This window comes from Crinia signifera, chromosome 5 (assembly GCF_055691185.1).
Source record: "Crinia signifera chromosome 5, ASM5569118v1, whole genome shotgun sequence".
Taxonomy (NCBI): domain Eukaryota; kingdom Metazoa; phylum Chordata; class Amphibia; order Anura; family Myobatrachidae; genus Crinia; species Crinia signifera.
The window spans coordinates 24,884,748-24,910,047 of NC_139221.1; the positions used below are offsets into that span (position 1 = coordinate 24,884,748).

The following is a 25,300-nucleotide window of genomic DNA, read 5'->3' on the forward strand; positions in this document are numbered from 1 at the left end:
TATGAGTACACATCGCACATGCCTAAGAAGGTTTGGAGCTGCTGAGAAATGTAGTGCATCAGCATTATAATCCTGGTTCAATTATGTAAATTTTATTACTCCTCACCACCAAAATATAGGGGTGGGCGGAGCCCTAGCACTTCCGGCTGTTTCGTAGGCAACTGCGCATCACACAAAGGGGCTCCTGCGTAAGGGTCAGGTACTATACTACATGTTACTTATAGTAGCTGTAGATAGTGGCATGTGGTTCTATTAGTAGGTAAATGTGGCCAGCCTGTTCCTTCTGATGCGGTCGGCATGATCCCAAAGGGCTACCATGCCTGATTGTGACCTTGCGGGGTATACCTCCCAACTGTCCCGATTTCAAGAGACAGTCCCATTTTTTTAAGACCGAGGACCGGCAATGAGGGGGGGGGGGGCAACTGAGATTCCAACTGCGACAGCATGCACACAGCATTTATTCAGTTAGTCAGAGGGCCATGCTTTCAACAGAGGGGAAAATGGGGTGTGGCCTCATGGAAGTACCACAGTCATAGGCCATTCCCCCTGCTCACAAGATCACACCCCCTATTTCCAGGTCCCTCCTCCACTACCACCAATGTTGGGAGATACTGTATGCAGGGAGACCATCAGGGGTGGACTTCTAGGTCTCCAATCCCAGGTCCAGACAGTAAGGGGGCTCCGCCTTTGGATTGTGCCAGTCTGCCAGCTGGTTGTATTTGGTGCACGGGCCAGTGGCCATGGAGAAAGTACCAGTGGCATTTTGAAATTATCCTTGGCCACAAGTCAATTGGAACTCGTTGACTGGTAGCCAATTAGCCACCAAAGGGAGGCTCTGCCTATTTTTCAGTCCTGGGCCCCAGCATTTCTGATAGCAGCCCTGTGGCCCTAGCCCCAAATCTGCACCAGGGTCTAGAAATGCTCTTAGCAACAATACTCAGCTCCATTGTGTTCCCTTCCTGTAGAAGAGCTATTTCTAGACGCATTGCTGACAGAAGCTGTTGTCTGGATACGGTTCTATCCGATCCAGCGAGCACAGCAGAGGTCTACATGCTCATGTCCAGGGGCGGCAATACTTAATTAACTGTAAGACAATAGAAAATAAATGGTTGCAAAGCACTTAAGGAGCCATGATCCCATCTGCTTGGCAAAAGGAAGCTCAGGAGGGCATTTAGAAGCCAATAAATTAAAGTCGTCTGGAGGTTGATAACTCATTTAAAGTAAGCAAAAAAAAAAAAATTCTAAAAATTCTAATCACTATCTTCTGTTTTCCTGTCTTTCTTCTAGATTCAACAAAGAAACTTAAGGATGTCTTAGAGGAGTTTCATGGCCATGGAGTGTTGGCAAAATATAACCCCGAAGAGGTAATCCTTACGTCCGTTTAACTGGCATATACAATACATATATACGGATATAGGTTTGGCTATAATCAGGATGCTTAGAAACATGACAGCTAAAATACAACACTTGGCATAATAGCAATCGAGATTTTCTATGTCCTTGTTGAACTTAATACAGGTGGTGGCTGACGCCACCTTCACTTTTTCACTTGAGGAAAGTGGGTATTGGTGGCAGTGTGGGGTTGGGGGAGTGGTAGATTGACGTTTAGCCTCGGGTGCAGAGAACACCAGCTCTGAATGCAATCAATCTCCTGTAAAACCATAACAGGGTTGCTTACTTTTAAAGTCTCCTCTCAGAGAGAAGCCCGGGGAGGAGACTTTCAGCAGCACTTCGGGGGCGGGGCTTGATGTAGATGTCATCCTGATATAGGGCACCCCCAGAACGGCTCATTCCATGATTCATGGATCTTCAATGAGGGGGTGGGGCTAAATGATGCAATTTGCATATTTAGCACCCCCCCCCCCCCCCAAAAAAAAAAAAAAATTGCAGTGTAAGGATAAAGCACCCAGTACTTACTCTGCACAGAAACAAAGTAACACCCTACTATAACTATCTCTGCACCTGTTACATCTGCCCCACCTGCAGGGCAGCATGGTTTTGTACATTTGCTAAAAAAAAACCATCTCTGCTAACAGGTCTGAATAACCCCATTAGTTATAAGCTGCTGAGACTGCTGAAGCCATTCATATAAGGTTTCGCCCATATTTTTTGTAATGGTTGTATCACTATATAATTTATTTTTTAAAGGTACAGTAGATATCTAGTCGTGTTGATGGTTTGAATGCCTGAGTCATTTCCGTGCTTTTACTGAAAAGAACCCTGACATGAGAGCCCAGACTTTCTGTCTTGTTCTTTTGTAGCAACTGAGCTCATCTCAATATGAATCTGACATTCGTTACGTAACATGGATGATATAGGATATTCTGAAAATATTTCTGTAACATTTCCATGTAAACGGCAAACGTATCGGCATGGGATTTTATAATCTGCAGTGTGTATTCTGATCACTCTTCAGCCGTGTAACTATGAGCTTTTTATATCCATATAACACTATAAATTGATGCTAGAAGTATGGATACGTACATTAAACTTACAGCTGTGATAACAATCTGATGAGCAAAGGAAAGACGTCTTTACCTGATCTGCCATAACATAAGCCCTGTAATATCAGTCAGTTTATTACATTAGCAGAAATAATAAATTTCTTAATTACTGAACACCACCCATCTAAAGCAATCACATTACATTAAACTTCATGAGCAGGAGTGGGAGGTCCCCACTTTTTAAATGAACGTAAACTGAACAACCGAATGAGATTGCCAGGAGGGGTCTAGATGCTACACAGAACTCTGATGAATCACTGGTGCTATCCACTATACTGAACTGTACAAGTGGTTGGTGTCCAGTACCATGAATGAGGTGTTGTCCTGGGTCATAACTAGGGATGAGCGCCGGGGCCAAAGATTTGGATTTGTCACCGAGATTTGGATTTGGATTGGCTTTGTCGAGCAGCTGTGAAAAGCTTTGGATTTGGATTTTTTGGGAAAACGCCCAAATTTATGCGTTTTTTTGTCCCTAGAGTAATATTAGCCTCAATAACATTAATTTCCATCCCTTTCCAGACAATTTAGACCACTTTACACATCGCAATATTGTTTTTAGGGTAAAAGGTTACACGGAGGTAGCTGGATAACTATGCTAAGCCCCACAAGTGGCTTCTGACAGTATACTATGGGTGCAGTACACACAAAGAATGAATAAAGATGAGAAAAATTGATTAGGATTTTTTAAATTTAATTCGTTTTTAATGCACAGTTTGTATAACGCTGCTTGCATGCCGAACAATCACACACCCACCTTCTGACAGTATATACTATGGGTGCACTACACACAAAGAATGAATAATAAAAGACAATAAAAATTGTTTAGGATTTTTTAAATTTAAATTGATTTTAATGCGCAGTTTGCATAACGCTGCTTGGATGCAGAACAATCACACACCCACCTTCTGACAGTATATACTATGGGTGCACTAGACACAAAGAATGAATAATTAAAGACGAGAAAAATTGATTAGGATTTTTTAAATTGAATTGGTTTTTAATGCGCAGCTTGTATAACGCTGCTTGGATGCAGAACAATCACACACGGAACTTGTGGTGTATACTATTGGGGTGCAGTACACAGCAAAAAAATAAAATAAAGAACAGCTAAATTTATTTTTATATTGTATTTCTTTTTTATGGCTGGGCCTTGGATAACACTGTGTGGACCATGGAGGCAGAACAATCACACACGCAACTTGTGGTGTATACTATTGGGGTGCAGTATACAGCAAAAAAAATAAAGAACTAAAGAACTGCAAAATGTATTTTTATATTGTATTTCTTTTTTATGGACGGGCCTTGTATAACACTGTGTGGACCATGGAGGCAGAACAACCACACACTGAACTTGTTCTGCTTCTAACAGTAGTAGATGGTGTATTGGATTGCAGTGCAGCACACCACAGTGACCAAACACCACAATGAAAAAAAAAAAATAACAAAAGCTGACAGCATGCCTATGTACTACTGTACCTCACTACAGTGACTGACAGCCTGCCTGCCTAACACACGACCAGTACAATCAATATAATTAAGTACATTTAATTATATATAATATTATAATATATAACACAGCACACAAACCCCTCTGCAGTCTGCACAGCACAAACCCCTCTACACTGCACAAACCCCTCTGCTGAGTCTGCACTGACTGCACTGCCACAAACTCCTCTGACCAGCAGACACCCCTCTGCACTGCACAAACCCCTCTAGTCTGCACTGAACAACAACCCCTGAGTCTACACTGCACAACACCCCTCTGAATCTGCATAGCACAAACCCCTCTGCATTCTGCACTGCACAACACCCTTCTGTCTGCACTCTGTCTGCACTGCACCCCTCTGCACAACACCCCTCTGCACACTAGATTGATGTGACAACTGACAAGTGATTGATGATCCAAGTTGAAGTTCACCCAGGCTCCTGCACGCTAGAAGCGTGAGTGTGAAATGGCGCAGAATTCTTGGGACGCCGAGCTTTTATAGACTCAGCGTCTCGCGAGAATCTGACGCCAGATTCCCGCGTTCGGGCGCGCTCAGGTTTCCAAACAAAGCCGGAAACTCGCGAGCGGCTCGTGGGTAATCAGGCCAGCTGTGTTCTGTGTTGGAGTGGTTTGGATTCAATGGAATCTGAACCGCTCATTTCTAGTCATAACCAATCAGCTTTTGTGGGGGTGGGGCTGCAAACAGTGTGAGGCCTACTAGCACCCTGAGCGAGATTTTTTGAAGCCCCTCCCCCATAAATGCGGCAACCGTGCTTCATTATACATATGCCACACACGGTGATGCTCATTATACATATGCCACACACCATAATGCCCATTATACATATGCCACACACCGTGATGCCCATTATATATATGCCACACACTGTGATGCTCCATTATACATATGCCACACACGGTGATGCTCATTATACATATGCCACACACCATAATGCCCATTATACATATGCCACACACCGTGATGCCCATTATATATATGCCACACACTGTGATGCTCCATTATACATATGCCACACACTGTGATGCCCATTAAACATATGCCACACACCGTGATGGCCATTATACATTTGCCACACACCGTGATGCCCATTATACATATGCCACACACCGTGATGCCCATTATACATATGCCACACACCGTGATGCCCATTATACATATGCCACACACCGTGATGCCCATTGAACATATGCCACACACCGTGATTGCCATTATACATTTGCCACACACCGTGATGCCCATTATACATATGCCACACACCGTGATGCCAGTCAGAATAAACAATAACCAAAGATACAGTAGATAATGTGGATACAAACCTGTTTGATTCCCAGCTGACTGAGTTAAACATGAGTTTGACCCCCAAGGTGAAAGAAGGCCACACACAAGTTATCTCACAGATGCTCAGAGACCTGTTGCCACTGGCCACTCAGAGTATGGGAGGAAGTGCGTGTATTTCAGGCGGACGGGAGTGCAGTGCGTGCTGCGCTGCATCACATAACTGGCACATTGCACCATGGATGCGCACAGTGACGTGATGTTTATGTACTCGGAGGCTGATAAGGTCGCCAGAACTCTATTCCCCCGGCCAACGTGGAGTCTGCGGCAGTGCCTTTGTCCCACAGCAGTTACTAGAGGTTCTGGAACACCATTCAGGATGAGGTCATTTTTATCTGACCTTCAGAAACGGTGTTCCGGAACATTTTGGCAGAAAAATGCCCGAAAAGGGTGTTACCTATGGAAATGGGGCGTGGCCTCACGGGATGTCATGTCCTCAGGCCATGCATCGCTGAATAGACGGGACACTCACGCGGCTGAGCTCACGTGTGCCCAAAAAGGGGCGTTATCTATGGAAATGGGGTGTGGCCTCTCGGGAGGTTGTGTCCTCAGGCCACGACCCCGTTTTTTGCCGCACTGCATTGTTGAATAGACGCTGTGCACAGCGTCTATTCCCTTCAGGCTGGGTGGTCTCCCAACTGCCCCTCAACACCGCAGGACACTGGGGTTCCTGCAGGCGCGGGAATGTCCCCAAAAACCGGGACGTTCCCTCGGAAAGTGGGACAGTTGGGAGGTGTGTGATATGACTTAAGTACTACCTCAGTTATTTTGATTTAATAATCTGTGCTCAAGCATCGATATCGATAAAGTCTGTACTGCTAGACTGCCTGGAGGAATGTTTTTGGAAAACACTTCAATAGATGATCGGTTGTGCAGGCTGAGGAGGTCTCCTGATGTCAAGAGGAGAAGGAAGCCACAACCTGAGAAAGAGAGAGAGAGACGAGCAGTGTGCGCCAACAGCACAAACTGTTTTCCTTTTCTTGCATCAGTGTGACAGGAAATTGATGTGATTCCATTTAATTTGTTTAAAATACATGAATTTGCTGCAAGGGGTTGACCTAAATTGAATTAAAGCTACAGTGTGCTTTATGTCGGAATATTTCCACTATTTTGCTTTTCACTTACCATTCTGTATATACAGTATATAAAAAATACTCCATCCGGAAATATTGTTTGGTAGCGCTCCTAGTCCTGTACAGCCGCGTTGTACACACCCGCCGTGGTGCATGAGCCAGGCTTATTCCTCTGTTGACGGAATGGCAGAGGATTTAATTCAGGCATCAGCATTCCCCTGTGCCAGAGCACAAACTGAATGGCTGGGGCGCTGTCTAGTTACTTCTCCCGACACACGGCATGTTAGATTCCTCACGTACAGTATAGAGTTTTTACCGCAGGAATATTTCCACTGACCCGCGGTTTTACGAATATAGCTGGGTGTCAAACTACTATTGTAATACTGGGATGATGACTGTCCATCTGCCTGATTTAGATTTGTGGGCAGTGCCAACCTTGCACACAGTGGGGAAATCATTTGCAACTGCGCATGTGACGCTGATAGGTCTGATCCGATAGGTCATACTGTATGTGAAGGAATTTCAATCTCTAGGGTCCAACCAATGCGCATGGAACATGGAACCACGCGGGATGGATTGGGTCAAATCAGACCAAATTGCAGTAGTGTATAGAACCGCACTCAGTTCAATCAGAGGGTAGAGCGGTGGTGCTCCACTTTAAAGGATCCCTACTCCCATAATAAAATTTGCATGTGTAGAGTAGGCACTCACCATTGCATTTGAAAGTACAAAAAAACTTTATTCCTTAGGCAATAACATCTGATCGACGTTTCAATCCGCCAAAGGGATCTTTGTCAAGACAGCAAACATATGACAACAGGATCCATAGCCCCTATCGCGGTTTTCGAGATGCCAACAACGGGAGTCTCTGAGCACAAGAAGTGCCATTAGCAGATTATCACATTTGCACAACAAGCAAAACCACATCTGTAAATGCATTTGCCGACATCCATTAATCGGGCACTTTATCTTTATCTAAAATAAAAAGATCAAACTGAAAAGAAAAAGCAATATTGTAACAGTAGTAAGGTTTCAGCATCTTAAATTCATGGGCTTTACCAACAGCAGAGACAAGAGGCGCGTGCACCAAACCATGAAGAATAAAACTCATGGTTTTATATCAGGGATTTTAGACTGTGATTACAGGCAGAGAGAACTTGTCAGATCAGGGTGAAGCTGAATCACTATGTAGCCCTGGAATTGGAAGATGCACAAACGACTTTATAGTAAACAAAAATTAGATAATTTTAAAAGGATATTATAATGTTAAAAGAATAAGAACAATGGGCTGGAATGGCTGGAAGGCTACCAAAATTGGATGCCAGCCCCAGCCCACCAGAAAAGTGGGCAAGTGTCCAGCATCCACACTCACACCTCCCTCCCCTACCCATGCCCGCATATCTTCATTGACCCCAGCTAAGTGGGTGGGCTGATGATGCAATTCGAGTTCCGACCCATATTGAGTTGATCTGCCTGTTCCCTACCACAGGAAGCAGCCAGAAATTCGGCAAGTATCGAATGGGAGTGTCTGGGGAATCCAAAGTGGCTTCGCCTGTGACCTTTTCAATCTGAAATTATGGAGGAAATTTACTAAGATGGGAGTTTTATTTCAGATAGGATGTCGCTATGGGCAACTAATCAGATACTGGGGGAAATTTACTAAGATCGAACGGGTACGAATGCATTCAATGTGATATACAGTCTAAACCCAGGGCTGCCATCAGAAATTGTGGGTTCCAGGACTGACAAAATAGGCAGGGCCCTCCTTCCCTTTCTCAAACCCCTGGAATGTCTGGTGAGACCTCCGGTGTCCGCAGCACTGGCTGCACTACTCAACCTCTACATTACTTTAAAGGGAAATGTGAACTTTTTGTATGACAAATTTTACTTGAGAAACTCCATTCCTGGGCCCATTTCTGTTCTGGAATTCCTGCAGTCCCCCCTTGATGGCTGCCCTGCCGGGACCCGATGCCTGGCAAATTTTTAAACAGCCAGATTCAGTTGATTTGCTGTTTTTACGAATGGCAACTTTATCTGAATTCGGCTGTACGAAATAATTGATAGAACTTGGTCGTATATGGCCATAGAAATATATCTGATTGGCTAATTTACAATCATTAAATATGAATGGAATATAGACCTCATTTGTAAGGCGTATTTGGCTGAAGCATGCATCCTGACTCCAGGCCAACATTGCTGGTATCATACAACCCACCCAGAGCCTGTGTAATCTAGTGGACCATTATGCAGTAATCTAGTGGACCATATACCAATGCCTATTTTCCTATAGAATGTAAGCTTGTAAGCAGGGCCCTCCTACCTCTATGGGCGGTATTCAATGAGAATACCTGCGAGGTGCAACGAATCCTTTTTAGGATTCGCTGCACATTCGCCACGTTCCGGAGCCGGCGGGCTCCGGTATTCAACGTGTCAGGGGCTCGCTGCCCCTGACTGGTGAATATGAGCTCCTGCGGCGAATGCCGCAGGGAGCCTGAGGACGGTGGCAGGCAGAGAGATGGTAGTCTCTCTGCCTGCCCCAGAACGTTTGTGGGGGGAAGGTGGGCTCCCCGGGTGCCAGGCAGCACAGGCTGCCCCCCGGGGGTGCCAGCAGGGGACCGTATATTCACTATACCCGATCGTAACGATCGGGTGCAGTGAATATATAAATATGTAATGAGCGGCTCGGCTCCGGCGCCCCCTGCTGGCTGCTGTGTAAAAAAAAAAAAAAAAAAAAAAAATTTTTTTTAATTAAATATATATTCATGTGCTTACAGCACATGAAAAAAAGTAGCATGCCCCTCCTCAGAATAAAATTCCTGATTTTTTGACACCAAATGTAAAAAACAAAACACTTTATTTTAAAAGTTCACATTCTACTTCTCCATCAAAAGATAGCGATTGCTACTCGGTGAATCATGGCGAAAAAAACCTTCAAATGTATTCGCCATGTGGTCATTGAATAGGATGATTCACCGTTTTAGTCCAAAATTCGCCAAACAGCACAAATTCGCCATAAAACATGGCGAATCAGGCTCATTGAATACCGTTTGTCTGTTTGTTATTTATCAGTTTTGTTTTATCACTGTTTCGAATTGAAGACCGTAACAGAAATTGCTGCTGTAAAAAAATGTAAATAAATAAACAATAAATGAATAATGTTTGCATGCAAAGACAAATCATCGATCTCACCATCAAACTTGATCAGATTGTCTGTAGGAACCGGGCCCTTGAGAGCCACTGCAACTGGTCCCCGGTAATAGGTCCATAGTGCCTAGATCAACAGTCAAAAGATGACCACTATTGGTCATCAGGCAATAGGGGGACACATGAAGGTCGAAATGGTCGATGTTGAGAAAAGGTAGGCACAAGCATAAGGTTGAGGTGTCAATGGTCAACACTGAAAAGGGTCTACATGAGTTTTCTTCTTTTTTTTCCCCGCTGACTTACTTAACAATCCAAGTGGGAATGGGGCCTTATTCAGTTTCGCTCGCTAAGCGTGGTCTTTCTGAACGCCGCCCAGCCAGTTCATTGTCACCTAAAGAAATAAAACCGTATTACAGATTTGTCATGTAATTTCTGTATTTGTTATTATTTACTGTGTGATTTTTACAAAGGATGTATTATTGCCCCTGGCAACATCTATCTCATACAGACTGTCACTGCACAGCCCACTACAGCTGCTGCCCAATAGCTGTGCCATACAGGGACAGCTCCTTGTGATGGGAGATGCTGGTTTGTCCTGTGTGACAGCGGCCAGCACATAATATAATCAGCAGCAGCCAGGATCTCCGAGCAGCAGTGGTCATCGCTAGATGACAGGTAGCTGGCAGGCATCGCTTGTGTTGTTCGGTGGTGGTGAGAGATATAGGGGGGTATCGGTTACGGTACAGATGATAGACAATGTCTGGGTCAACAGTCACTAGGTCGACCACTAATGGTCGACAGTGACTAGGTCAACACCAAAAATGGGTCGACGCTGCCCGGCTGCTCTTGCCCCTGGCTCTGCAACTGTATGCACCTCTCCACCCTCCGCCAAAGCTCACTGCCCCTCTTCACCCACCACCACATCTCTCTGCCCATGCTGCACCTCACTGCTCCTCTCCGCATTCTGCAGCACCCCTCTGCCACAATTGCTGCCCCTCTCCACATGCTACTGCACCTCTCCACCCTCTGCCACAACTCACTGTTCCTCTCTATCCACCGCTCCTCTTTGCCCATCGCCACACCTCACTGCCCCTCTCCGCCTGCTACCACACCTCTCCACCCATATCCGCACCGCACTGTCCCTCTCCACCCACCGACGCACCTCTCCACCCTCTGCCACAATTCGCTGCCCCTCTCCGCCCACGGCCACACCTCTCCACCCTCCGCCACAACTCACTACCCCTCTCCACACCTCTCCACCCACTGCTGCACCTCATTGCCAGGGCCGGTGCTACCCACTCAGCAGCTCCTGCAAAGCAGGGAGGCTCCATGCTGAAAAGGTGCTGTCTCCCTCCCTGCTAAAGCTGCCTCAGCCCTCACTGTCACTGCCTCCTGCACGCCGACCGAAGCACCTGTCTGACAGCGGGAGGGCGGCAGTATAAAGAGCTGCTCCCTGCACCGCGAGTGCACACAGCCTGAACGCCGCCCGCAGCGGGCGGCAGTTTGGAAAGGCTGAGCAGCTCCCTGCACCGCGCAAACACTGTCCTCCTCCTGCGACCTGCCCCCTCTTCCTAACGGACACTTGCGCTGAGGCATGTAGCGCTGTCTGAATGCCTGGATGACACGTTATGTCCGGATCCGTTCCCTACCCATTGCTCCCTGCGCCTGTCAGCTGTCAAACAAATTACGAACAGGCAGCAGCGCTGCCCTTCTTTCTTCTCAGTGTGCAGTGCCAGTGCCACTGCCAGTCCTCAACACTAAGCCCCCTCTATCTCCTCCCCTCTTCTTCCATCTCTTCCCTCCTTTCCCCCTCAGTCACGAGAGGGGTGGCCATACACGCTGCAATGGCAGCGTGCAATGCGATGTGCACTCCTGCGGGCATCGCATCGCACAGTACAAAAAGTATGTGCTGCACATACTTTTTGTACTGCTTTCGGATCGCATCGCACACACATTGCATGCATGCCGTGCGATGTGATCTAGCCCATAATGTATGCGATTCTCGTAGCATTTTGCGGACACAGCACTGAGATGGTGTATGCATACATGTACATGCACCCGAGATCCTCCATAAGATCGCATGTTGCATACGCTCCCACAATCTGGCTGCAGCTTGTTGCAATGGCAATGTGAAAGGGCGCAAAATTTATGGTTTGCAGGAGGGCGCCGGACACTCTAGCACCGGCCCTGCTCATTGCCCCTCTCCAACTGCAGCCGCACTTTTCACACCTACTGCACCTCTCTGGACCATGCTGCTGCTGGTCAGCATCGTGTAAGTAAAACTGCAGGGCAGCTGGTTTGGGGAGGGACTCAATTGCGGGTATCCCGGGAACCCCAGGATTGAGCATTTTTTAATCCCGGGATTGAAAAGAATGCCCCGGAATTGGATCCCTACTAAAATAATGTTACCCAAACTTGTTATCAGATCACGTCCCATGCCTCACCTCCTCTGCCCTCTCATCAAGGCTTGTGTCCTACTCTTCCTTTCCTGACACATCCACCTTCAGTTACACTTTCATGCCCAACACGACACAGGGACGGCACTAACACAATAACGGAATAGATTATTTTATAGGCCAGTGAACCAGGAGCTGTGATTTATGAGGGTGGTTATGGGTTTGGATAGTAGAATACAGGGTTACATAAAACCTGCTTTGTGCTTTAAATAACGAAGATGCAGCTGGCATTTCTACAGGTACATGTAGCTGCTACGTATACATCATCCTGGTGACCATTTGTTGTTTATTCAAGTCAGGGAAGTTTCATAAAATGTAAAACGTCTCCATACTTTTACTCTGCAATAAAAATGTGCTGGACATTGGGGGTTATTCACACCTGATCACTGGGCTGCGATTTGGCAGACCAGGCGATTATCGGAAGACTGCGTACGTATTGTATCGCACATGCGCTAGGCCATCATCGAAAAAATCCAGTGTCATTTCTGAGGAAATTAGATAAATACTTTGTAGTATACCTGTTTCCAATAGTTACATTATCACTTATGGAACAACAGTCGCTTGTTTGTTTAAATAAACTTCTAATTTTTATTTATCAATGTCCATCACAGAAATGTTATTAATTGGCAAGAAATGAAAACAGGCAACTTTAAGCAGCAATGCCACATAGAATGATTTTATTTTCTATAGCAAGTTTAATATTTTTTTTAACATGTATTAACGCTCCTACAAATCCTTATCCCTATTTCAAAACCTCTCTGGAGAAAAAACAAGACTTTCACTCCAGAATGATTTTGAAATGGAGATAAGGATTTTGGGAGACAGTGGGCATGAGTCAGAGATTGATGTCATTTTGATGTTGGAGTGGAACGATTGTTTTTCCCTTTTGTATGTGTTTATGGTCATGGGGCGGCAGTTACAGTTAGGATAAAGGGGGTGATTCACATTGGCACACACATTGGCACACTCATTGGTTGCTGATTTACGCAGCTTAACGAGTGGTCAGACGCCGGCCGTGCAAACTCTGACACAGTTAGCATGTCTCTCAGATGCAGGATGGAGACCGAAGGAGAGAACGTGGTAATTGAGCTCAGACAGTTATTACAGAGTCTCTCTGCTCACTACATCATGCAAAATGTGACTGTGGTTTCCATGGTAATCACATTAAATTGTGGATTTATCTGCAAACAAACCAAGGATAAATGGTAATCACCTTGCTGCTTCATATATGCTGACATATTAGTTTATGTTTGAAAACACTGTTACATTTTTTAATATGGTGTCATATTTACCCCGGCACTGAAAATAAAATGTATACCTTGTATATATTTTGTAAATGTATTATCTTCAATGCTGCTTATATAAACATTTTTCTTTTTGTGTTATACTAAGTTTGTCCTTTGGGTATTGGAAACGCTGACCGGTGTGATACCCAACAGCTGAATTGTATATTACTATTGAAGATATCTCCTTAGGTGACAAAACGCTCCTTCCTCGCTTCACATTTCTGAAGTAGAATATTAAATATCTCATGTACTATTCTTAGCGTCTAAGGGCTAAAGAGTGTCATGGTAAAATGAAATGACTAACAAAACACAATTTCTTATTTTACCTGGGAGCATTAGCAAATAAATGTTACATATCTGGATTTAGGGACATTACAGGTAACCTACAAAGCTGTAAAAATCCTGATGTAGAAATGATGCTCAGTGGTGTCGTGTGTTGAAAAAATGATTGGCTGGTTCTGTTTTGAGCCATTGGGCTCTTTATAAGAATCCATATAGGGTCCTGGGGTTGGATGGTTGAAGAGAGGGAGGGTTCACCATCCATTAGGCCCAGTTTGACCTCACAGAATGCTAATCAGTACCTCCAGCTGTGGGGGTTTTGTGAAAAGGCTGCCAGGCTGGAGGTCTCTGCTTTGGGAGAGGAGACACTATGCAGTTCTCTATGTGGGAGACAACCTGTTACCTCTAGAATCTACTTAATCTGATTGTTATGCTTCTGCCATTGTTTTCTAGTGAGTCAGGAGATTATCCGGTATACAGTTAGTGACAGACGGCAAGGATTTATTTTGATTTTTCTGTTTTTGTTTGATGCAGTAAAAAAACTGGTTGAGGCCAGTTGCATCAAAGTACAGGGGTAAAGTTACCACCCGTCCGGGTTTACTCCGGACAGTCCGGTAATTAACATCGGCGTCCGGAGTCCGGAGGGGTGGCTGCCCCGGACTATACATAGTCTGGGAATTGATCTCACCACCGCCCGGCGGCAGCCGGCACCAACGATTACTGTGACACATTCAGTGACACATGTAGGGTTACCTCAAGAGACATACCTAACCCACCCACACCACATGAGGAAGCCGGGGGGGTGAACGCAGTCACTCCGCCGCGGTGCTCGCTGGGAGGAGGAGGGAGGCGGGACACAGACTTGCGAGTGTCACTGTGTGACATGTCCAACTCCTCCCCGGCTCCTCCTGCAGGCAGCGCTGCGGCGCGACACACGCCCGCCTGACAGCAGTGACACGTGAGTGGCATAATGAGTAATGGGCATCACGGTGTGTGGCATAACATGAGTGCGGCCAGTGTTTTCAAAATCAGAAGCACTTCCCGGGCCACCGTCCGGTTATTTCCAAGACACTGCAGGGACCCGGCGCCAACTCAATACACAGCACCGCAGGGAACCCTCTGCCCGCACTCCGCTGCACCCACAAAGAGGGGGGAGCTGGGGCGTAACAATATTGCCCGCAGTCCCCCAGGCACCCACACTTAGTCAGCGCCTCCCCGCCGTCTCCGGGGCTGCGGCGCTATAGTTACGCCACTGTAATTACCTAACACCTGGCCACAGAACAAGCTTGGAAAGGCAGCACCTCACCTCTGGCACATTACGACCTGCAGTTTATGATACAGGAAATCATAGCAGAACAGACTTGTAACAGTGTGTGTCTGATGGGGGCAATGGCATTCACATAAGATAGGAAGAGAAGAACTGGACGTACTGGAATACGGCAACCAGGCTGCAATATGTACACGTGTCTTATATCCACATGCATGAACGTATACTTCAGTGACCTTTGAAGAGTGGAGATTAAATGGGACTGTACAGCCTTACAAAGGCCTGATTCTAACATACATCTTCAGATATGGGGCCTAGACAATAATTAATGACATAAAAGAGAAAAGAATTAAGTGTATTTGCCAACAAAAATATCAAATAAAAAGTTAAAGTTGTAATTCATCAAGGGTATAGCTGGAAAGTGCTTATAGGGTTAACTCTAAATGGCCTTTTCCACAGACAGCTCTAAAAACTGGAATATGGTGTACCCCTAGTAAATGTGGGCTATGGATCAGGGTGCCCAGTAACCGCTCGGCTCATTATGAAACTAACACAAATGGGCAGCAACAGCCGCTGGCAGTATAAAACTCATGTCGACCTTTTGACTGGTAAACTTGCCATTTTCGACCTAATGCTTGTGTCGACTTAAGGCCTGTCAACCTTTATAGGGTTTACCTAATGACCGTACCAGTCCAAGTTCTAATTTTTGGTTCTAATTTTATCCTTTTGTTTTGATTTTGGTTTACAAAACTACTCCCAATTAATAAAAACAGCTAAAAACATGACGCCAGTTCTGCAATCGAAAACTCAAAATTCGGATTTAAACTTGGACTGGGTATTGATTCCGTTTGGATCCACAAAATTCGGTTAGATTTGGATTTCTGGAGAACTGAACCGCACATCTCTAGTCTTTTTCTAGTGTTACTATCTCAGGGGACTTAAAGGCAGGGGGGCAATGTAACAAAGCAATGAAGAAGGCGAGTCAGATGTTTGGTTGCATAGGGAGAGGTATCAGCAGTAGAAAGAAAGAAGTAATATTGGGGCAGATGTATTAAGCCTGGCGAGGAGATAAACTGGAGATAAAGTTGAGATAAAGTGGAAGGAGATAATGCACCAGCCAATCAGCTGTGTTTGAAATATGTCAGTTAGGAGTTGATTGGCTGGTGCATTATCTCCTTCCACCTTATCTCAAATTTATCTCCAGTTTATCTCTTTGCCAGCCTTAATACATCTGCCCCAATGCCACTGTATAGGTCATTGGTGCGACCTCATCTAGAGTACCGTGCTCAGTTCTGGAGGCCATATCTCCAGAAGGATATAAATACATTGGAGAGTGTACAAAGAAGGGGAACTAAAATGGTGCATGGCCTACATCACAAAACGTACCAGGAAATACTAAAAGATCTTAATATGTATACTTTAGAGCAGAGAAGGGAAATAGGGGACATGATAGAAACTTTCAAATATATCAAGGGTTTTAACAAGGTACAGGTGGGAGACATTCTTCACAGGAAGAGGAGCAACAGAATACGAGGACATGCACTGAAACTAGAGGGAGGAAGATTCAGGGGAAATGTGAGGAAGAATTACTTCACAGAAAGAGTAGTAGATAAGTGGAATAGCCTCCCATCAGAGGTGGTAGAGACAAATACAGTAGTAAAATTTAAACATGCTTGGGATAGGCATATTGATATCCTTACAAAAAACTAGATGGACCAAGTGGTTCTTATCTGCCATCAAGTTCTATGTATCTAATTCTATGAGCCAAGCTTGTTCATCCAGGGCACGTGCTATAGCTTTCCGTCTCGGCACGCAGTGAGACACGCGTACCATTGCCACAAATGCAAGCGCGTCCCATTCTTGGTGAACGCGCTGAGATGGAAAGTTATGAGGCACCAACGGAATGAACATGCGTGACGCCATGATGTAGAGTATGTCCGGTATTTGTCACACTAATATGTATTTCTCTTCTGTTACATGGGAGCTAGAAGCAAGACATTCTGAAACAAGTAAGTATAGAATTTTATCTTGTTTTTGTTGGCTTTTTAACCTGCAACATCATTCAGAAATGTGTAGAACAAAAAACGATCTATCTATAGCACAGGTTCTCAAACTCGGTCCCCAGGACCCCACCCAGTGCATGTTTTGCAGGTCTCATCAAAGAATCGCAAATGAAATAATTATCTCCACCCGTGGACCTTTTAAAATGTGTCAGTGAGTAATGAGTGCACCTGTGCTCCTGCCGGGTGACCTCGAAAACACGAACTGTGTGGGGTCCCGAGGACCGAGTTTAAGCACCCCAGATCTATAGCAAATACTAGTACTCAGAAAATCCAAGTTAATACTTGCCAGGTGTCCTTTATAGCAAAACCAGGATACATACAACTTTCAGGGATGGGGACACTCCAGCCTAATAATCACACTACCAGTGGTGGCTCTTACCCTTACGGAGGAGGGGGGCTACCGTGATGCACCCCACTCCTCTGCCGCCGTTGTGCTCCCCGCTGCGGCTGGTCCCAGCCGCCAGTCCCCTGCACAGGGCCAGAGCATGTGCAGAAACTTCATACATACTGCGGATGCGCTGGCCCAAGCCTCCATGGGCTGTCTTTGTAGCAGGCCCCGGAGGCTTAATCAGGTTCCCGAGTCCGGCGCATTGTCGTTTTTGGGGCTGCCACACATTTAGTCACAGAGAGGCAACACCTCCCAATGGGACTGCCTTGGGTGACTGACAGGTCAGACTTCCAATAGGAAGTCACTGCTAATCACATTGAAGACAGAGCAGACTCACAGACTGCATCTGGCTTCATAGGCAGAGAACAGTGGCGGATTCTACCTGGGGGGGGGCTGCAGCCCATAGGTAAAAAACGCCACTGCACACTACAGTCAACACCTGGTGGTCAAAGCTTTTAATGCGCTTTAGTCAAGAACTACAGTTCTTGTAATTTGGGTCCCCTCCTCTACCCCAACCCAAGTTCCCAATATGATGCACAGCAGTGGGTGACAGAGTATAGCAGGGGGAGACACAGTATGACATAGAGAGGCAGAGAGTAACTCTGGGAGGCAAAGGAGTGATCTGCCCCCGGGCTCCTGCTCCCAAGGGGGCACCTCTCCTCCCCTGTGAGTTTGAACCAGTTAAAGGAAAGCAGAGACCTTACTGATTGAGTCAGAATCTGTACACCAGCAAATAGCTCTATCAGTAAGGTGTGTGCCTCCATTGAGACAAGTCACAGGTTGTAATCCTCGGTATGTGTGTGTGTGTAGGGGACACCAATATTTATCTTGCCTCAGAGCAACTGGATGAACTTATGCCACTGTAGAGAGGTACAGGGTGACAATGGAAGTCAAAGAGAGGCGCCCATAGAAAAGCAGCGCAATACTAACTGGAGATGTGCGCAGAGTCTTGTGATTTGGATCAGAGTTTGCGACAGGAGAATTTTATGCGTCCTATCTAAATGGAATTATCATTTTTTAGGCAATCGACTTTGAAGGTTTCCAGCTATTCATGAAAACGTTCCTGGAGGTGGAGTTGCCGGATGAGTTCTGCAAACATCTATTTATGTCCTTCAGTAACAAATTCCAGCACCCCAGCCCCTCCATGCAGAGCAAATCCCAACTACTGTCCGGAGGTAGGTAGTGCCCGTGAGAGAGACATTGCTGTGCTGGCAGGACAGGGGAGGGGCTGTGGGGACTGGAGTCTTGGGGGGAGTGAAATCGGTTGGCTTTGTACTTGGTCTCCTGGGGGGGAGTGAAATCGGTTGGCTTTGTACTTGGTCTCCTGGGGGGGGGCGAGGGGGGGGGGTGTTGAAATCGGTTGGCTTTGTACTTGGTCTCCTGGGGGGTGGGGAGTGAAATCGGTTGGCTTTGTACTTGGTCTCCTGGGGGGGGATAGGGTAAGTTACTTAACCCTATCACCCAATCCCCTAAGTCTGCCTACTAGCAACCTAACCCTAACCCCCCTCCCCGCAGCCAAACCCTAACCACCCTCCCCGCGGTCTAACCCCCCTCCCTGCAGCCAAACCCTAAACCCACTCCCTGCAGCCAAACCCTAACCCCCCTCCCCACAGCCAAAGCCTATTCTTCTCCCCCCTACAGCCTAACTCTAAGCAGGGCTGTCTTAACAGCAGTGTGGGCCCCTGGGCAAAGCAATGCATTGGGGCCCTTACCCATTCTCCCGTCCTAGGGGTGGTGGGTGCTATCAGCAGCAGCTCTGATGTCCCACGGGTGGCAGGGATAATGGAGTGGGCTTAATATTCATCATTTTCCGGTGGAAGGGCAGCTTGTTTGACTGCAGATATTGCCATTATCTGGAATTAGATTTCTTAGCCTTCAATAGTATAAAAACCTAGAGTCCCAACTTTCAGGAGGTGCTGGGAACTTGGGGATCAGAGATCAGGAGCCAGAGCAATCCATTAACAAAAATATAAAACTGTACACCAGACGTTTGGAGCTGGAGCAGGGACCGGCTGCTGGAAGGCTGATATCTCTGGTTCTTTGTAAGATAGAGACAAGCCACTAGTGTTATCAGAAAGGGGAGAGTCCCAGCTTTTAGAATATACTCTCAGAAAAACTATAAGTCTTAGAGAACTCGAGAAATATGACTGGGAATTGCAATTAACAGGTCGGATGTGGACTGCTGCTTTGAAGTTGGATATCTTCAGTTCCCCAGGGCCGATTTTCAAAATTCTGGTATCTCTGGAAAAAGGGGATCCTCAGCTATCAGCATAGGGCCCTTATACACCTGGGGCCCCTGGGCAAGTGCCCATTAAGCCCATACGAACAGACGGCCTGACTCTAAGGGAGAAACTTACTAAGATGGGAATTCTGTTTCAAATGGGATGTTGCTACGGGCAACCAAACAGATTGTATCTATTATCTTCTAGAAGGTGCTAATTAAATAAGACAGTGTCACGGACGGCTTTGATAAGGACTGAAACGAAATAGGAGAGTCCCAAATATAGTCTTCGAGAAAATGTCTTTAGAAATAAATGGGAGCGCAATAACTTCTTGCAGTAAATAACGAGGTGACCGAGCGCCGTAGCTCAGGCCGTGGGGAAGGAGTCTGTATGGTGGCCTGAAAGATAGTGGATGAATCCCAGAGAGGATATGCTTAGGTGGAATGATGACGGAGTTATGGCGAATGAGTGAAGATGGTCCTGTTAGTTATGGAGAAGACTGCAACTGAAAGTCTCTGGGTTGACCGAAGAACCACACGAGGCGAAGATTGGCAGGCAGCTGATGGGTACAGATGCAGCATACAGCAGAACCCCAAACGAACAGTACCGGATAACACAAGCTGGGAACAATAGTGCAGGGCCATAACTAGGGGGGGTTGGGGGGTCATGCGCACCGGGCGCTGGAGGGGGGGGGGCGCAATACTGTCACTGTCCCCGGGGACTCAGTTTTTAAAACTTAAGGGGTCCCCAAGGACGCGCTGTGCTGCACCTGAACCAATCACTGCAGTGGCCGCCGGGGACCCAATCATTGCTCAGTGGCCGCCCGGCAGCCAACCACTGCAGGTTTTCCTAGTTGATGCCGCTGCGCGCCCTGAGCGGGTTGAGTCACAGTCACACACAGACTCGTGCGTGTGTCCTTTGGCTGCCCGCCCGCCCCCCCACAATGTAAGTCTATGCCACTGCTGAGCGCGGGGGGATGGGACGCGATGCGGCTATGAAAGCTGACAGCCGCTCTCAGAAGATGATGTGAGCGGGTTGTCAGCGCAGCGGGGGACTGGATGTGGCTAGAAGAGCAGCTTGTCAGCTCTTCCAGCCACATCCAGTCCCCCGCCGCACTGACAGCCTGCTGAGCAACATGCCAGTTTCTCCAACCCCTGGGCAACGAGCACAAAATGCTTCCCTTCCCCCAGCAACGGCCATAAAATGCCCCCGCCCCTTGTGGCGATCCCCATGCACCAACAAGCATGTAACCCCTGGCATCAAGCATATAACCCCTGGCATCAAGCATATAACCCCTGGCATCAAGCATGTAACCCCTGGCATCAAGCATGTAACCCCTGGCATCAAGCATGTAACCCCTGGCATCAAGCATATAACCCCTGGCATCAAGCATATAACCCCTGGCATCAAGCATGTAACCCCTGGCATCAAGCATATAACCCCTGGCATCAAGCATGTAGGTAAGCAGCACTTATGTGCTATAATATATACTGGGCATTACGGTGTGTGTTATAATGTGTACTGGGCATAACGGTGTGTGCTATAATGTGTACTGGGCATTACAGTGTGTGCTATAATGTGTACTGGGCATTACGGTGTGTGTTATAATGTGTACTGGGCATAACGGTGGGTGTTATAATGTGTACTGGGCATTATGGTGTGTGCTATAATGTGTACTGTGCATTATGGTGTGTGCTATAATGTGTACTGGCAGAGGCAGAACTCTGGGAGGCAATGGAGTCATCTGCCGCCAGGCTCCTGCTCTCAAGGGGGCACCTCTCCTCCGCTGCAATTTTAAATCCATGAATTGAAGGCCAATGATATTGCTTCTGGAGTTCTGAAATATGTGTTCTATCTCTCTCTAGATATAGATATACTGTATACATACTGTATATATGCCTGTTATATTTCATAACAGACATACAGTATAAACTTTAAATAAGGTTTTGTGTGTGTAGGGGGGCAGGGGGGGGGGTGTCAATACACATCTTGCCTCCGGGGAACTGGGACGAACTTACGCCACTGTGTACTGGGCATTACGGTGTGTGTTATAATGTGTACTGGGCATAACGGTGTGTGCTATAATGTGTACTGGGCATTATGGTGTGTGCTATAATGTGTACTGGGCATTACGGTTTGTGGTGTAATGTGCTCTGGGCATTATGGTGTGTGGTGGAATGTGTACTGGGCATTACGGTGTGTGCTGGAATGTGTACTGGGCATTACGGTGTGTGCTGGAATGTGTACTGGTTATACGGTGTGTTCTATAATGTAAATTGACACTACTATGTGACCACACCACTCCCCCCCCCCCCCCCCAAAAAAAAAATGCCCTAAATTTTTAGCGCACTGTCCCTGTTTAATGTCACCCTTCTGCTGTCTGTAAGCACATAAATGGCTTCTGATTAATGTTTTTCTTTCTGAACAAAACCAAATGCCAAATGTGTGCCTGCTTCTGAACAACACTATATATATATATATATATATATATATATATATATATATATATATATATATATATATATATACTGTAATTTATTTTTTTCCGGGGGTGGGGGTGGGGGGGGGGGGGGGGGCTGGGGCACTAAATGTATTTCTTGCCCCGGGCACCAGAAACCCTAGTTTCGGCCCTGAATAGTGGTGGATGCGACACGGACCAGAGTTCTCAGGGCCGGATTGCAGAGCAGTCCAAACTGTGAGCTAACAGGAGCCACGAGTGAGCCAGAAGTCTCCAGCAGCGTACGGCTTGGAAGACCTTTGCACTGACACTGATTTCCCAAGGCAGATCCCCTAAATAGATATTGGGCAGCTGCCATTGGCTGGACAGTGCAGGGAGGCTGGAAACTGTCCTGGCTGGCGAATTCTGCTTTTGCCCACTGCCAAGATGGCGGCGCCGGCCTCCCGATGCCGCCTCAGTCACAGCTCCCCAGACCCGTCAGAACCCTGCCCGTCCTGCAGTGCTCCCCAGCCGCCCCAGCGCCGAGACCAGACCGGCGGCGGACACGGAGGACTGAGTACCAGACCCACCGTGACACTTACATTCTGATTGGTTGCCCATAGCAACATCCCATCTTCAAGAGAACTCTCATCTTAGTAAATAAACCCCTTTGTATACAATTTTCGGTACTTGTAATTGTATCCATCGGGTCCTAAAAAATAGCGTTGATCGCATTGCATGCAACCAAATCGCATGTGATGCGATCAACGCGATTTTTACATTGGAACCAATGTAAAATGCCCCCCAGACCCCAATTTTCATTGTATCCCCATCCTGATGGGTCAAATGCCCCCCCCCCATTGTTAACGCCACCCCACTATGAATGCCAACCCGAAGCGTGGACGAGCGCAGCGAGCCCGTGAGGGGCGGCGGTACGCGTCCTCCAACCTTTTTATACCCCCACTATCCACGTTGGCGTGTAGTTTATTTTATATAGTGTGGTGAGCGCAGCGAGCCCGAAGCGCAGCGAGGGGCCGCGCATTACTTCACAGGTATTACGCGTCCGCTCGCCACGCTTCGGGCTCGGTGGCTCGCTGCGCTCGCCTCACTATATAAAATCAACTCCACGCCGACATTGATAGTGGAGGTATGAAAAGGTCGGAGGACGCGTACCGCCACCCTTCGCGGGCTCCCTGCGCTCGCCATGCTTCGGGTTGGCGTTCATCGTGGGGTGGCATTAACAATGGGGGGGGGGGGGGCAATTGACATACAAATTACCCATCAGGGTGGGTATACAATCAAAAATCGGGTCCATTGGGCCATTTAACATTGTTCCATATGTAAAATCGGGTCCATCGCATCCGTCGCATTGTATGCCATTATAATGGCATACAATGAACCCGATTTTACATAGGAATTTAACATTGAATACAATGCATTCAATGTTAAATCGCGTCGGTCGCATCGCATGCCATTATAATGGAATGCAATGGACGCAATTTTTTAATTGTCGGCAAAAAATTGCGTCTGTCGCGTCCATCGCATACCTTAACTTAAGGTATATGATGACCCACGATGGGCGCCGTGCTAGGAAACAAGTACCCAATTTTCATTACTGGGTGGGTATACACTAGGTGGAATGTCATCCGATCCAGCAGATTAAACCAACATATCGTTCTCATTGGGTAGTGTGTACACACTACCACACACTCCCATCCACCACCAGTGGTGCTCAGAGACCGGAGTCCCGCTCCCCCCTCACCTGTTGCAGGGAGCCGGGCAGTGGGGAGAGAAGTGACAGGTTACTGCCGCAGCACAGCCTCTCTCCCCAGCTCAGCACATGCTGCTCAGTGCCGTGTGTTGAGCTGGAGAGAGAGACAGCTGCAGCGGCAGCCTGTCCTCTCTCTTCCTCTATTTTTTTTATTTTATGGAGGCCTGGCCACTCCACCTCATGGAGGCCACTCCCCCTCGTGGAGGCCCCCCACCCTCCATTTTACCGGTACCCAGCCGACCTGTCAGCACCGTGTCCACCACCATATCGGTCATCCCATCTGCTGCTGTGCTGCACGGCGGCTGGCACTACCCATCAGCCGCCGTCCTTTCTTGTGGTATATTGATAAATGTGTGGCCAAATGACATCACATCCTGTCGGCCACGCCGCCACCCATTACCCCGAATCTTTAACGTGTACCCAGCCTTATACCTTATACGTCCCCCTTATAATATATATTTTACTTACTGTAAAAATGTAATTGATGCCATTTACCAGCTTCCCAATCCACAAGATGGAAATAAGGAGTTAAAGGTTCAACACAATACAAATAGAAACACAATCGCAGGTGCGGCGTTGAGAGAGTCTGCTGTTCAGCGCAACCGCAAAAAGGGTTTTGTCACGACTTTATTCTGTAACGCCATCATTTTCAGATCCGTCAGCCTGCACATAAAAGGCAGCAGGTGATTTAAAGTCAGCATAAGTATTTCTTATGTAAAGCATCCAGCGGGAGAGAGACATGACTCATTGTTGCTAGTCCCCCAATGTATTTGCTATGATAATTACTCTGCCAGCGACGTTACCGCCGTTATGGCTCCGGCTGACAGACAGCTTGTCACTGAAAACTTTATTTGCGGGGTGTAAAATCTGTAATTACAGATCTAAGTTCTTCTTGAAAAGAAGCGAAAGACTACGAGGTGTATGTGAGCATTCTGGGACGATCTAGGCACATTATGCACCGGAGAACCGTGTCTGTGACTGTGCATGACAATGCGCCGGGAATGTCTTTGTTCTAGCGCAAATATTTAAGTTGAGAACAATCATTGCATTAATGATAGATACATTCATTTTCCCTGATGGATTCTCTATTACATATGTCTTTGGTTTCGTACATCTTTTACTGCAATTCAAATATTCTGTCTGTATAAGACTCCTAGGAACCCAGAAATGTTCTGTGGGTGGAGGGAAGGTCAGGTTGGCAACAAGCGGTGCCCTCACCCAGGAAGCGGAGGCTGTGGTTGCCCCATGGCCAGGAACGGTGCTAGGGCATTCGGCGCCCCCCTGCAAAATATAAAAGTGCACCCTCCCATACTTTACAGCGCATGCAGAAAGGGAGTGGTGTGATTTCACAAAGAAAGGGTGTGGCCACACAAAAGTACCCCCATTTCAAATAAAGCCACATGGTAGCTCAATCTTATTCACATTACACCGCAAGTAGTGCTCTTGATTCATATTACTCCACATAGTAGTGAGAACTATTCAAGTAACACTGCACGATAGTGCCCCTTACACATAATGACCACATTAGTAGTACTGCAAATGGACATTTTGCTGCCCTGTGGCAGAA

General features: G+C 46.8%; 1 protein-coding gene across 5 annotated transcripts in view; it reads left to right on the top strand.

Moving 5' to 3' along the window:
* The window catches only part of DGKB (diacylglycerol kinase beta), a 438,667-nt gene that overhangs the window by 99,087 nt on the left and 314,280 nt on the right, over nucleotides 1–25,300 (top strand). For all 5 annotated transcript variants that reach the window (XM_083186797.1, XM_083186798.1, XM_083186799.1 and 2 more), the window contains exons 3-5: nucleotides 1,288–1,364; nucleotides 16,841–16,861; nucleotides 18,325–18,478. In XM_083186797.1, coding sequence (XP_083042923.1) covers nucleotides 1,288–1,364; nucleotides 16,841–16,861; nucleotides 18,325–18,478 — 252 coding nt within the window. The remainder of the gene's footprint in view (nucleotides 1–1,287; nucleotides 1,365–16,840; nucleotides 16,862–18,324; nucleotides 18,479–25,300) is intronic.